General features: G+C 41.4%; 1 protein-coding gene across 3 annotated transcripts in view; it reads right to left on the bottom strand.

The window, feature by feature from the left end:
• The window catches only part of ITGAV (integrin subunit alpha V), a 75,645-nt gene extending 64,849 nt beyond the window's left edge, over positions 1 to 10,796 (bottom strand). The window contains exon 1 of one of the 3 annotated variants that reach the window (XM_053597730.1): positions 10,327 to 10,796. In XM_053597730.1, the coding sequence (XP_053453705.1) occupies positions 10,327 to 10,508 (182 nt within the window). In that variant the 5' untranslated portion in view covers positions 10,509 to 10,796. The remainder of the gene's footprint in view (positions 1 to 10,326) is intronic. The other 2 variants (XM_053597729.1, XM_053597728.1) reach the window with 2 other exon arrangements.
• Positions 10,797 to 12,007: the final 1,211 nt, after the last annotated feature.

The raw sequence follows: 12,007 nt of genomic DNA, 5'->3' as shown, positions 1-12,007 counted from the left end.
GAATAGAAGAGGTAGATGGGAGCACGCCGTGCAAAAGTGGAAAAATCCTGGACAGAAAAGAATTTAGTCTCCAGAGTTAAAAGAAGTATGGTTGAACTGGGAGAGCAACTAAAAGTGGCATAAGCAAAGTCAGAAAGCCTGGTAAGAGCCAAGTCTAGCAGGGTCTTTGGCCTTAAACTCAGTATTACATGCTTAGGGCCATGCCTTTGAATGTTTTTTCAGAATAATCATCTAATAAAATTAAATTTCATGACTCATGGGGAAAGCATTAAGGGAGAAGAAAACAAAGATGGAACAAGGAAAGCAAGACTGGCTGGCACAGCTCAAGGAGGTGATAGGGACCCAATGGAGGAGAGTAGGTGGACAAAGAGATGGGGGGCAGATCAGAAACATCTAGAGTAGAAGGGACAGGAATGGCTGAGGCTAGAATAGGAGAGAAAGGGAAGATTAAAGAATGCGAACTAGGTTTCCTCCTTGAATGCAGGGACGGGACAGGGGTGCAGAGAGTAGGGAAGCAGGGGAGGATGAAATATGCACAGGAAAACCACAAATTCAGTTTCTTTTCTTCTTCTTCTTCTTTTTTTTTTTTTTTTGAGATAGGGTTTCATGCTGTCTTCCAGGCTATAGTGCAGTGGCTTCATCATAGCTCGGTGCAACACTGAACTCTCAGACTCAAGTGATCTTCCTGCCTCAACCTCCCAAGTACCTGAGACTACAGGAACATGCTAATTTATATATGTTTGTTTGTTTTTAAAAAAGAGAGATGGGGTCGCACTATGTTAGCTCAGGTGGGCCTTGAACTCCTAGCCTGAAGCAATCCTTAAGATTACAGGCCTGAGTCACCACACTAGGACTGACTTCAGTTTTTAACATGTTAGTTTAAAGACCTCTGTGAGACATCTAATGGAGTGTTCTGCATGTGAGATAATGTGTTGAGAGGGTTAGAACACAGATGGAAGAGTTCACCCAGGAGAAGCTGCGGAGAGAAGAAGACCAAGGCATGAGTTCAGAGATGCCATGGCAATGAAGAGTCAGGAAGAGAAAGAAGACAGAATAAAAGAGATGCTCAGTCTTTTTTCTTAAGTAATTAATTGGAAAATAGGAGGAAAAAAAATCTACAATACAAGTTGACCCAAACAGCCCTAAATAAATGCTATCGCTATTATCATTTCATTTTGCTAAACACTGTATCACTTAAATTCTTCTGGCAAAGGGAATATTCATAATTGCCCTTCACCTTTGTGTGAAATTATAAATAAACCTACATCTTAAATACAAAATACATTTATTAAACTTTTTAAATCAATTTCATGTATTCTGGATAGTAGCTGTCAAATTTCATCTAAACTAGACTAAAGCTGGTGGTGTGACTGCTGGGTTATGAAAATCCTGCTCTCTGATACTTACCTTAAAACCCACAAATTCAAAATAAAGATGAAACTCCCAACCAAACCACACCCTACTTAATAAAGCTTTATGCAGTCATATTTGGCATCAGTAAAACACCATTTCTGGCTCATTCCCATCACAGCAAAATGATTCTGGGTAAGAAATTAATTTAGTTTTCATTCAGCAAGAATCTTTCATGGAAAAAAAATGTTATGAGTAGGAGAGTAACTCATCCTTTTCCTAAAACAGAGTTGGGTAACACAGCTAAATAACATGTAAATTGTAAATATATACATTTGTATATTATATAGGTAAATATATAAAAATTATGTGTATGATTGTTTTTCCTTTCAATCATGAAAATCACAAAAATGCCCCCTTCATCTGAATTAAACAATTTTTCAATGCATGCTGAAAAAAAAAGAACATTTCCAGCAAATGTCCTTTTTGAAGGTCTGTACCTTAAAAAAGCCTCAGGTAAATTCCCACAGTAGTTCTAAGAAGAGCAATAGAAACAAAGGTATGCACGTGTTTTTAAAAACTGTTGTGGATAAGGCCACGCTCCAAGAGGTTAGGACAAAAGAGCTGGTTCTCAGAGTCTGCCTAGAAACCCGTGAGCGAAACTCATTTGGGGCCTGTCATCACATAGCACTTTCTAGAATCTTTCACAATTTTTTGTCAAAACTTTTCTTCCCACTTTATGATAAATTGCTTTTATGAATGCAGGGAACTCTAATTCATCTTTATGACTGCTACATAATAAGAACTTAAGAAAAGTTTAAGTTGACAGAGTAGCAAGTAAATTTGATAGCTATAGGTCTCAATCTTAAAACAGTCATACAGAAATAGGTCATTTCCACTGTGCCCCAATCCCGCAAGAATGCAAAAATCGTCCTCTATTAAATACTCAATTATTTAAATTATTCTTGAAACAATTTCCTTATGTAACATTGCTACTTAATTTAGAGTTGCAGATTCTTTATTTGGCACTGTAAGACAGGGAGAGCTGGGAGGTTATTAGGGGATGGCCTTCAGCAAAGACAGAAAAAGGGCACAGTAGCAGAGTTCTCTGAAAAGAAACCTCACTCTATTGGCAGCACATAGCTGGAGTTCCTTGGATAAGACCAGGAACAAGGCTGCTGCTTTTCATCAGAACATTTGCACATTATAGGCATGAAATCATGGTAATTAGATGTACAAATATGGATGTTCATCAAGTTTTCCTGAACATACCTTCATGTACAGTCTTGTACATGGGTGAAATGCTAGAATAATGTAAAAGGAGATGTCAGTATCTACGTGCTGAATGTGCAGAGAAAAAACACTAAGGAATAAAGTTCTTTGTCCAAAACATCATCATGATATTTAAGTCATTTAAGATTTTTAAAGAGAAAAATGGAGAGACAGAGAAAGAAAAACGACCTTAAGACATTATGACAATTATGGTTATGGGGGGGGAAACAGAAAGAGGGAAGGAGGGAGGTGGGTGGGGCCTTGGTGTGTGTCACACTTTATGGGGGCAAGACATGATTGCAAGAGGGACTTTACCTAACAATTGCAATCAGTGTAACCTGGCTTATTGTACCCTCAATGAATCCCCAACAATAAAAAATAAATAAATAAATAAAAAAAAAAAAAAAAAAAAAAAAAAAAGACATTATGTTAAAGTCTTTTTTTTTTTTTGGAGACAGAGCCTCACTTTGTTGCCCTCGGTAGAGTGCCATAGCGTCACAGCTCACAGCAACCTCCAACTCTTGGCCTTAGGCGATTCTCTTGCCTCAGCCTCATGACTGGCTGGAACTACAGGCGCCTGCCACAGCACCCGACTATTTTTTTTTTTGTTGTTGTTGTTGTTGCAGTTTGGCCGGGGCTGGGTTTGAACCCACCACCCTAGGTTAAATCTTAACAGAGAGTTATGCAGTGAAAAAAATAACTATTTGAAATAGAATAAAGAGTTCAGGATGGTAAAAGGTGCTATGTGAGAAAACTAAGGAACATAAAAAGTAACACATACTACAGGAAAAAAGACAATGAAATACTTCATAAAAAAATTGTTACTGGAAGTTCATTTAAGACTGTAGAGTGAATGTTTACAACAGCTTAATTTGTGTATGAGAACTGACAGACCAGGAAAAAATGTTTGCAACACACGCAGCACTGTCTGATGGAAAAGGAGACTAAGAGTTACAAATACTCCAAGTTAACTGAGGCAGTCACTTTAAATCTTAGTCTCTGCTCCCTTTTCTACTGAATGGAGAGGACAACGCCTTCTGTAATCACTTTAAAAATAAATTTTCTGAAGGTGGATAGTAGATAAATGCAAACTTAGAAAATCTGAAAGCATCAAGAAAGAACAAGACAATGGCATTAGAACTAACAATTACTAAAATTAATAAGCGATTCCTAACAATTCAAGAAATAAAAAACTAAAAATCTGTTTTGAAGAGGGCTGTTCTCTTCTCAGTGTCTGAAAGGGTTATTAATGGTCAAGTAATTCACTCAAATGAAGGAGAAAAAGAAAGGAAGGGAAGTTGGCTCAACATTGGCAGATGGCAAGAGTTAAGTGAGGCTGACAACAAGAGATCATTGATTAGCAGAGAAAACCTGAAGCTAGCAACTTAGTTTCATACGCCCACAGCTTTCTCCTATAGACTCTATTTTTCTCCAAAAAGTATGTCCAGGATCATTTTCAGGATCCCCAATCTCACCATTCTGTTTAAATGACTAGAGAAATTTCCATTAAACGACTCTTTAGGACTTACATCCATGCCACGACATGCTAAAATATAAAAGGGAAGGGGGGACAGAATGATGAACAGTGAGACAGGAAAGGAGACAGAGGAAGTAAAGGAAAGAAAGAAGGAGGGAAAGAGATGGGAAAGGAAATACAGGGATAGGGAGAGAGAGGCATAGCAAGAAGAAATGGCAAAGAGACAGACATGAGATCAGAGAAACCAACAAGGATTCACTCTGGATGCACTTCCTATCCAAAGTGTACTTGAAGGGCAGATGCTTCGGGGGGGTGCGACCTTGACTACCAAGGAGAGGCAACTTGCCAAACAATGACAAGTACATTTTTCAAACCCGCCAAATAAACTAAGTTGCTTGCTGATTTCAGCACTGACCTTTCCAAGATAGAGCTTGTTTAATATATTTAGTTGATTCTGGTTTAACCACTGAGTTTTCATCAAAAGGACCTTCTGCAAATAATCACACATGTATATAAAAAAAAATCTGTATAAAATGGTGCTGAATGTTATTTCCATAGCTATAATTCCAGTTCAGATTTAATTTCCATTAAAAACAAAAGTGCCATAGAGTGGACAGTTACATGATGTAAAACAGAAGCAGAAACTACAAGTTCCATACGTTTTCCTTCCTCTTTTATAATGTCCTATAAACCTATGGCCTTTATCAGGAGTAATCCACATAGGATTTGCTTTCTAAATAATAAGACTATAGGCCATGCACAGTGGCTCATGCCTGTAATCCTAGCACTTGGGAGGCCGAGGAGGGTGGATTGCCTGAGCTCATGGGTTCGAGACCAGCCTGAGCCAGAGGAAGACTTCATCTCTAAAAACAGCCAGGCATTGTGTGCCTATAGTCCCAGCTATTTGGGAGGTTGAGGCAAGAGAATAGCTTGAGCCCAAGAGTTTGAGGTTGCTGTAAACTATGACGCCATGGCACTCTATCAAGGGTGACCAAGTAAGACTCTTGTCTCAAAAAAAAAAAAAAAAAAAGACTACAGTCCGTGCATGCGTATTATTTATACTGAGAAAAAAAACCCACCAGTATAGCCATAGCCACACTAAATGAAAATGACCTGGAAGCATTTTATAAAGTATTATGAAGATAGTTACGATGTTGAGGGGAGAATTAATACACAAAGTTATTGTGTTATTAAAGTTATTAATCTCCTTATTGTATGGGCAGTTCACACCTGTAACTCCAGCACTCTGGGAGACGGAGGCGGGTGGATCACCTGAGCTCATGAGTTCCAGACCATCCTGAGCTAACACAAGACCCCCATCTCTAAAATTAGCCGGGCATTGTGACAGGCACCTACAGTCCCAGCTACTAGGGAGGCTGAGGCAAGAAAATCGCTGGAGCCCAGTGGGGTTGCTGTGAGCTGTGATGCAATGGCACCCTTAGAATGACAAAGTGAGACTCTGTCTCAAAAAAATTTAAAAAATGAAAATAAATAAAAAGTGTGTACAGGTTGAGACAGACAACAAGGGGACTTAATCCAGGTTAAGCAGTTTGGACTTTCTTTCTGGTAATGGAAGCCTTGTTGAGGGAATTTTCACAGCAGAACACCAGGATCAAAAAGGATGTTTCAGAAAGATAAAACTAGGAGAAATAAATAAGATGTTTTGCAGGGCTAAGAGCCAAATGATGAGCAGAGGGATGGGGAAGGACCTGAGTGCCACAAACCACACTGGTGATGACTGGGCTGAAATAAGAAAGAGTAGCAGAAAGCAGTGGTGGATTCAGGAAAGCCTTACAAGAAGAATTTCTAGGACCTTCAGCCTGGTGACTAATCACTGACTAACACTGGGGGAGTGAAGTAGAAAAGACAAAGAAAAATAGAAAATGAGAGGGAGGAATATAAAATTATTTCTAGGGCAACAGAGAAAATGATGGTACCATTAATAGACACAGAAGTGTAACTGACATCTCCTGGTGCAAAAGAATTCATTTTTAGTCTGAGTTAAAATGGGCTAGTCAAAGAGAAATGACCCCTAAGCCACACTGCAATATCAAGTTAGAGCTCTATTTTAGATAAAATACAACCAGGGCAGCAGTTTTATTTAAAAAGTTTTCTTGGCCAGTCATGGTGGCTCATTCCTGTAATCTCAGCACTTTGGGAGGCTGAAGTGAAAAGACTGCTTGACCCCAGGAGTTCAAGATCCCCAGACCCATGACTCCATCTCTACAAAACTAAAAAAATTAGCTGGGTGTGGTGGCTCTTGCCTGTTGTACCAGCTACTTGGGAGGCTGAGGTGTGAGAGGATCACTGGAGGCTGGGAGGTCAAGGGTGCAGTGAGCTCCGTTAGTGACACTGCACTTGGTACCACTGCACACCAGCCTGTAACAGAGTAAGAACCTGTTTAAAAAAAGAAAAACATGCCCACACCTTGTCTTTGGAGTCACAGAACACATATAACTGTAAATAATGCTCCATTGGTAATTTTTTTTAGAGACAGAGTCTCACCTTCTAGCCTTCAGTAGAGGGCATCACAGCTCACAGCAACCTCCAGCTCTTGGGCTTAGGTGATTCTCTTGCCTCAGCCTCCCGAGTAGCTGAGACTACAGGCGGCCGCCACAATGCCCGGCTATTATTTTGTTGCAGTTTGGCCGGGGCTGGGTTTGAACCCGCCACCCTCAGTATATGAGGCCGGTGCCCTACTCACTGAGCCACAGGCACAGCCCATCTCCACTGGTATTTAATAGGGGAAAAGGCAAGAATTCAAATCATCTGTCATTCCTTACTTTAAAATAAATAAAAATATATGTTAAAATGAGAACTGTATATGTATTTTTGAAAAAATAGGAAATTATTCAATTATTTTCTTCTTTAAAAAAATTCAATATTGGGGCGGCGCCTGTGGCTCAAGGAGTAAGGTGCCAGTCCCATATGCCGGAGGTGGCGGGTTCAAACCCAGCCCCGGCCAAAAACTACAAAAAAAAAAAAAAAAAAATTCAATATTTCTGAATTTCACATCCTATCTTTTGACCAACCTGCTCAAACAACTAAAGACTGCAAACTCTTCTGCTTCAGTTTCCACATCTATCAGCTTGAGTTTCTCTGCTTTCCCCTACTTCCCCTGGTGATTTGGACTGTAGAATGAAAGGAAATTTTTAAAAAAAGTAAATAGGTTTACCAGTGTAAGATATCATCATTATCACTAAACATAGGAGACAATTTTTAATTTCTCCAATTAGTCTCCACAAGAAAAACATAACTTTAATTCTTGGCCTACATACGATCCTTAAATTTCATGAGTTTAACAATACAGTCACCATAAATTAATGGTTACAAGAGAAAAATGGAATGCTAATTTGTATTACTCATAATTTTTAAAATCATTCTTTCTCTGAATTTTCACTTCATGCCTAAACTACATTTTTAGGGGGAATTTTTTTCTGAAGGGGCATCTCAACATTTTTGCATAGTATTTTATCATTTCTTTTCTTTAATAAATATTGATTTATTAATTGTACAATATAGGAATAATTTAATAATAATTTTTACAACCAAAAAAAGGGTCACAACACAATTCTACAGCCTGCCCAAGGCACTCAGACACCTAAAGGAAAGAAATGGCCAGAGTAGACTTCATCCCCATTAATTACTTCCCACTAATCCTTCCTCCCTCAGAAAAAAAGGAATTTTTTAATTAGCAAACACATTTTTTTTTTTTTTTAGAGACAGATTCTTACTTTATCGCCCTCATTAGAGGGCTGTGGCATCACAGCTCACAGCAACCTCCAACTCCGGGACTTAAGCGATTCTCTTGCCTCAGCCTCCTGAGTCACTGGGACTACAGGTGCAGGCCATAAGGCCAAGCTATTTTTTGTTGCAGTTTGGCCAGGGTCAGGTTCAAACTCGCCGCCCTCGATATATGGGCTGGTGCCCTACCCACTGAGCCACAGGTACCGCCCGCAAACACATTTTTTATTGTGTGGACTTTTTTTTCTCTAGAAGTTCATGATAACACTAAACGACAGTAACAATAAATCCAGCTGGTAATATTATAAATGGCATCCCATGTACCTTGGATTCCAATGCTTGTTAAATTTAAAAGTGTCTTTTTACAAAATTCAGCATTATTTTACATTAATCTTCATTAAATCTGAAAAGCTTGGTCAATAGGAAACTTTGTTTATATGAATTATTTTGGTTTTTGAAAAAAATCTCAAACTTGGTTTCCATTTTTTATGTTAGGCTCTACCCTAAAGCTTCCTAGTCTTATCAGTAACAAAGTTCCTGACAAAGATTTTGAAATATTGTATGAAACCAAACTCAAGTTCAATTTTAGCTTACCACTGAAGGCTCATGGGTGAGGTCATGCAAATATGTGAGGTCATGTAAAAATGTGTGAACTTCTATATAGCACTTTCAGTGATCAAAGTGACAAGACTAACCACAATGCCAACAATAGCAAATTGTAACCAACAATAGTTTCATCAGTAGTTCAACATTATTTAATTTTCCATGTAGAAACACTGGAAGTTTATCAGTTAGCCATGTTTCTTTACACTAAATTAAGAGTGGTGGCAAAGAATTAACAGCAACATTGGTAAAACACTCCATCAATTTTGATGGAGTTGGTATCAACAGTAAATGGTAACTCTTAACAAAAGACGGATACATATTTTCAAAATCATTAGAATTTCTATACAAATTAAACCTAAAAGTGTACCCTCAGGAGCAACTGAAATGCTCTGTACTCTAAAGGTATACACTTAAAAATACCTGGAAACCAACGTTTTTTAAAAGATAAGCCTGACAAAACGATTAAATCAAATGTGAAAGAGGTAAACATGGTCTAAAGTTAAGGATTATTTTTTATCATTTTGGAAAATCTGTGCTCTGGTTTCACAGAAAGCACAGTAACTGGAAACAACAAACAAAACTGAGTTCTCTACACAAATCAATGTTTAGTTTCCACTAACTGCATCCAATGCATGTATTGCTGTAAAGGCTGTTATTAAAATGAGTAATATTCAATAACATTCAGAAAAATGCTGTGAAGACTAAATTCTGCTATATGTTCTAATAGTAATAGAAAAATATTCAGATATTTTTCTCAAAGTAGACATTTTTGTAGTTGAAAAGTGGTCTTGTCCAAGCACAGACTAAAAACTATCCTCCCCTGCTTTCCAAAAGGATACACATGTATCTTACAGAGAAAATACAGAAACAAAAAATACGCGATTTTTAAGAGGTTAGAAGGAACCCTAAGAAAATTTCTTTCTTGAAAATAAGATTAAAACATCACAAAACATCCAGTGAACACTCATTAAATCAGTGTTTCTAATGCTAATATGGGGGTGGTGTGGTGAGAGTGATGTCTGCGCTCAGCAGAGTCAGAGACAACTTTTAATCCAGTAATGACAGTAACTATCACAACCCTGCCGGATGGTGCCCGAAACACAGAAGGTTGGCAAAATGAAAACATCACTGAATCAGTACACACTGCAGTATTCGAACGACCTGCAGCGAGTGAAAACTAGCAAACACCCTTGTTCTTTCTGAACAATGACCTAAATAGTGAATCACTATAAAAAGAACCGATGACACATTCAATTCATCTGTTCAACCTCCCATGTGCAAAGGTCTGAAAGTCCCAGAAAGAAGGCAGAATGCATTTAATACAAATGGTCATTTAAAGTCATCAGAATGCTTGGAAAAGGAGTGAGAAGGAACAGAATTAGACTGAGACGAAAAGAGTGGAGGAGGCTTAAGGAGAGCCAGGACAAGCGTGAAGTCTGCGGAGCAGGCTAAGTGGTACCGGAGAGAAAGAAGTTCAGGGATGACACTGGCCCGGTCCTGCACACTGGCAGCGGACTGTATGTTCTAATAGTAATAGAAACGTATTCAGATATTTTTCTCAAAGAATCCTGCAGAACCAGCCTTGGTTGATTTCCCACTTTTCCCGTGTGTTGAGCACAGGTCAGCTTCAACCCTTTCCCTCTGCCCCTAACCAATTTTAAGAAGCGAGGAGCGGGGTGGAACTGGACGAAGGTTGCATAGGGGAGGTTCATTCCCCAGTAGTCCCTCCACCCAGGATACAATCCACCCACAAGGGTGAGATGGGTGGTACAAACAGACGGCGAGAGGTCCCTGGAAATCAACCCTGGCGGGGAAACTCAGCACGGGAGCGCGCGGTGGGGAGGAGGTCGATTCCCGTTCCAAGTGCGGCCACTTACGAAGACGCGCTGGGGACGAAGAAATCCACCGCGAAGCCGAAGTAACTTCCCTCCGGCCCGGAGTACTCGGCAGGACTCTCCACGTCGAGGTTGAAGGCGCCGCAGAGAGGCAGCAGGAGTCCGTGGAGAAGCAGCAGGAGGCGGCGGGGGCGACAGAGCAGCCCCCGCCGCGACGAAGCCATCGCCACAGCGCGCGCGGGACGCTGAGCCCGGAGCCGCGGCCACCCCCTGCCCGCCGGGGCGCCCGGAGCCGCGGCCCGCCGCCTGCGCGCCCAAACTCGCCGCCGCTCGGGGGCCTGAGCGCCCGGGACAGCGCGGGGAGGCGGGAGGCTGAGATTCGCAGCGGCCGCCGGGGAAGTGGGGCGCAGGGCGCGCGGGGCGGGGACCGCAGAGCAGGCGATCCCCCGCGTCCCTTCCTCCCGGCCGCTCCACGCAGCGTCGGAGGCCGGACACTGGCCGGGCGAGCGCCGCTCCTCCGGCCTCAGCGCAGCCCCTGCCAAGGGAGGAGGAGGCGGAGGCGGAGCCCGCCCCGGGGAGGAAGTGGGGGAGGAGTCGTCCCTCCACCCGGGAGAGCCCGGGCACTTCCGTGCGCGCTGTCGCCGCCTGTCCCGAGACCCGGGAACCTGTGCCCAGGCCCAGGCCCTCGGAGCGCGGTCACTGCGGGGCGTCTGGACTAGGGCGCCCAGAATGAGCACCGGGAGCCGAGGGGGGGCGAAAGGGAGTCAAGCGTCCCAGTCCGGCGGGGCCGCACGAGCGGCGAGGCCAGTCCACGTTCCTTGGTCGGGCCGGGAACTTAGGCGACTTTTGTTTAAAAATGAGGAAAGCTTTATCCGCTTCTCGTGTTTCTGCTGCTTAGCCTGGCAGACTCTCAACGGGCGAAACTCTATAATTAATGGCCGTTTCCCTCCCACCCCATCCCACACACAAACACTGAACTTAATTATAAACTTCCAGAATGCTGGCACAGCCTCTTCCCAGAGAGCTGTGTTAAAGCTGGACTTTGGGGTTGAAGAAAGGATTGCCTAGGCAAAGAATCGGACAATAATCATTTTAAATCAAGTCAGAATAGTGGAAACCTTATTTCTAGTTAACTGGAGTTGTATCATTTCGGAAAACTAATGTCTTGATTCAGAACCTGTGAGTAGGTACATATTTTAGAGCTAGAAGAAGCCCGTAGCGTTGAAGGAAGGCCCCTCGCGGCTGACTGGCTGGCTGGTGGTGTTTGCCGCCAAGCCTTGACAACACTGGACTGGTCAGAGGTCCTTGGGGTCAAGGAACCTTGCCCTTTTTCTCTGTATTCCCTTTTTTAGCACTTTACCAAGTAGATGGTAGCTAATCAATAAAATGTGGAATCAGTGAATGAATAGCGGATGAAATGATGAGTAAACTTTGCTCAGAGAAATGACTCTCCCATACCGTGTATGATGTGCTAAATAATTTGGTGAACAAGATAAAGTATATTGTGTGGTCCTTAACTTACAAGGGCTGAAACAGTTATTTTGGTCTATTTTCCTAACGTAACTATTAAAACTCAAATCACAAAAATCCATCAATAACAATCCGTAGGAATCTACGCATAAATTAAAATGAAATGCCTAATTTGAATGTATAATGATTGCATTAAATCCTTTTATTTTTAAATTTAGCTAAAAGGTATGCAGCAAAACCTTTGGCATATTTT

The sequence above is a fragment of the Nycticebus coucang genome, chromosome 7 (assembly GCF_027406575.1).
Source record: "Nycticebus coucang isolate mNycCou1 chromosome 7, mNycCou1.pri, whole genome shotgun sequence".
Classification (NCBI taxonomy): Eukaryota; Metazoa; Chordata; class Mammalia; order Primates; family Lorisidae; genus Nycticebus; species Nycticebus coucang.
This window is presented reverse-complemented; position numbering and strand designations above follow the sequence as displayed.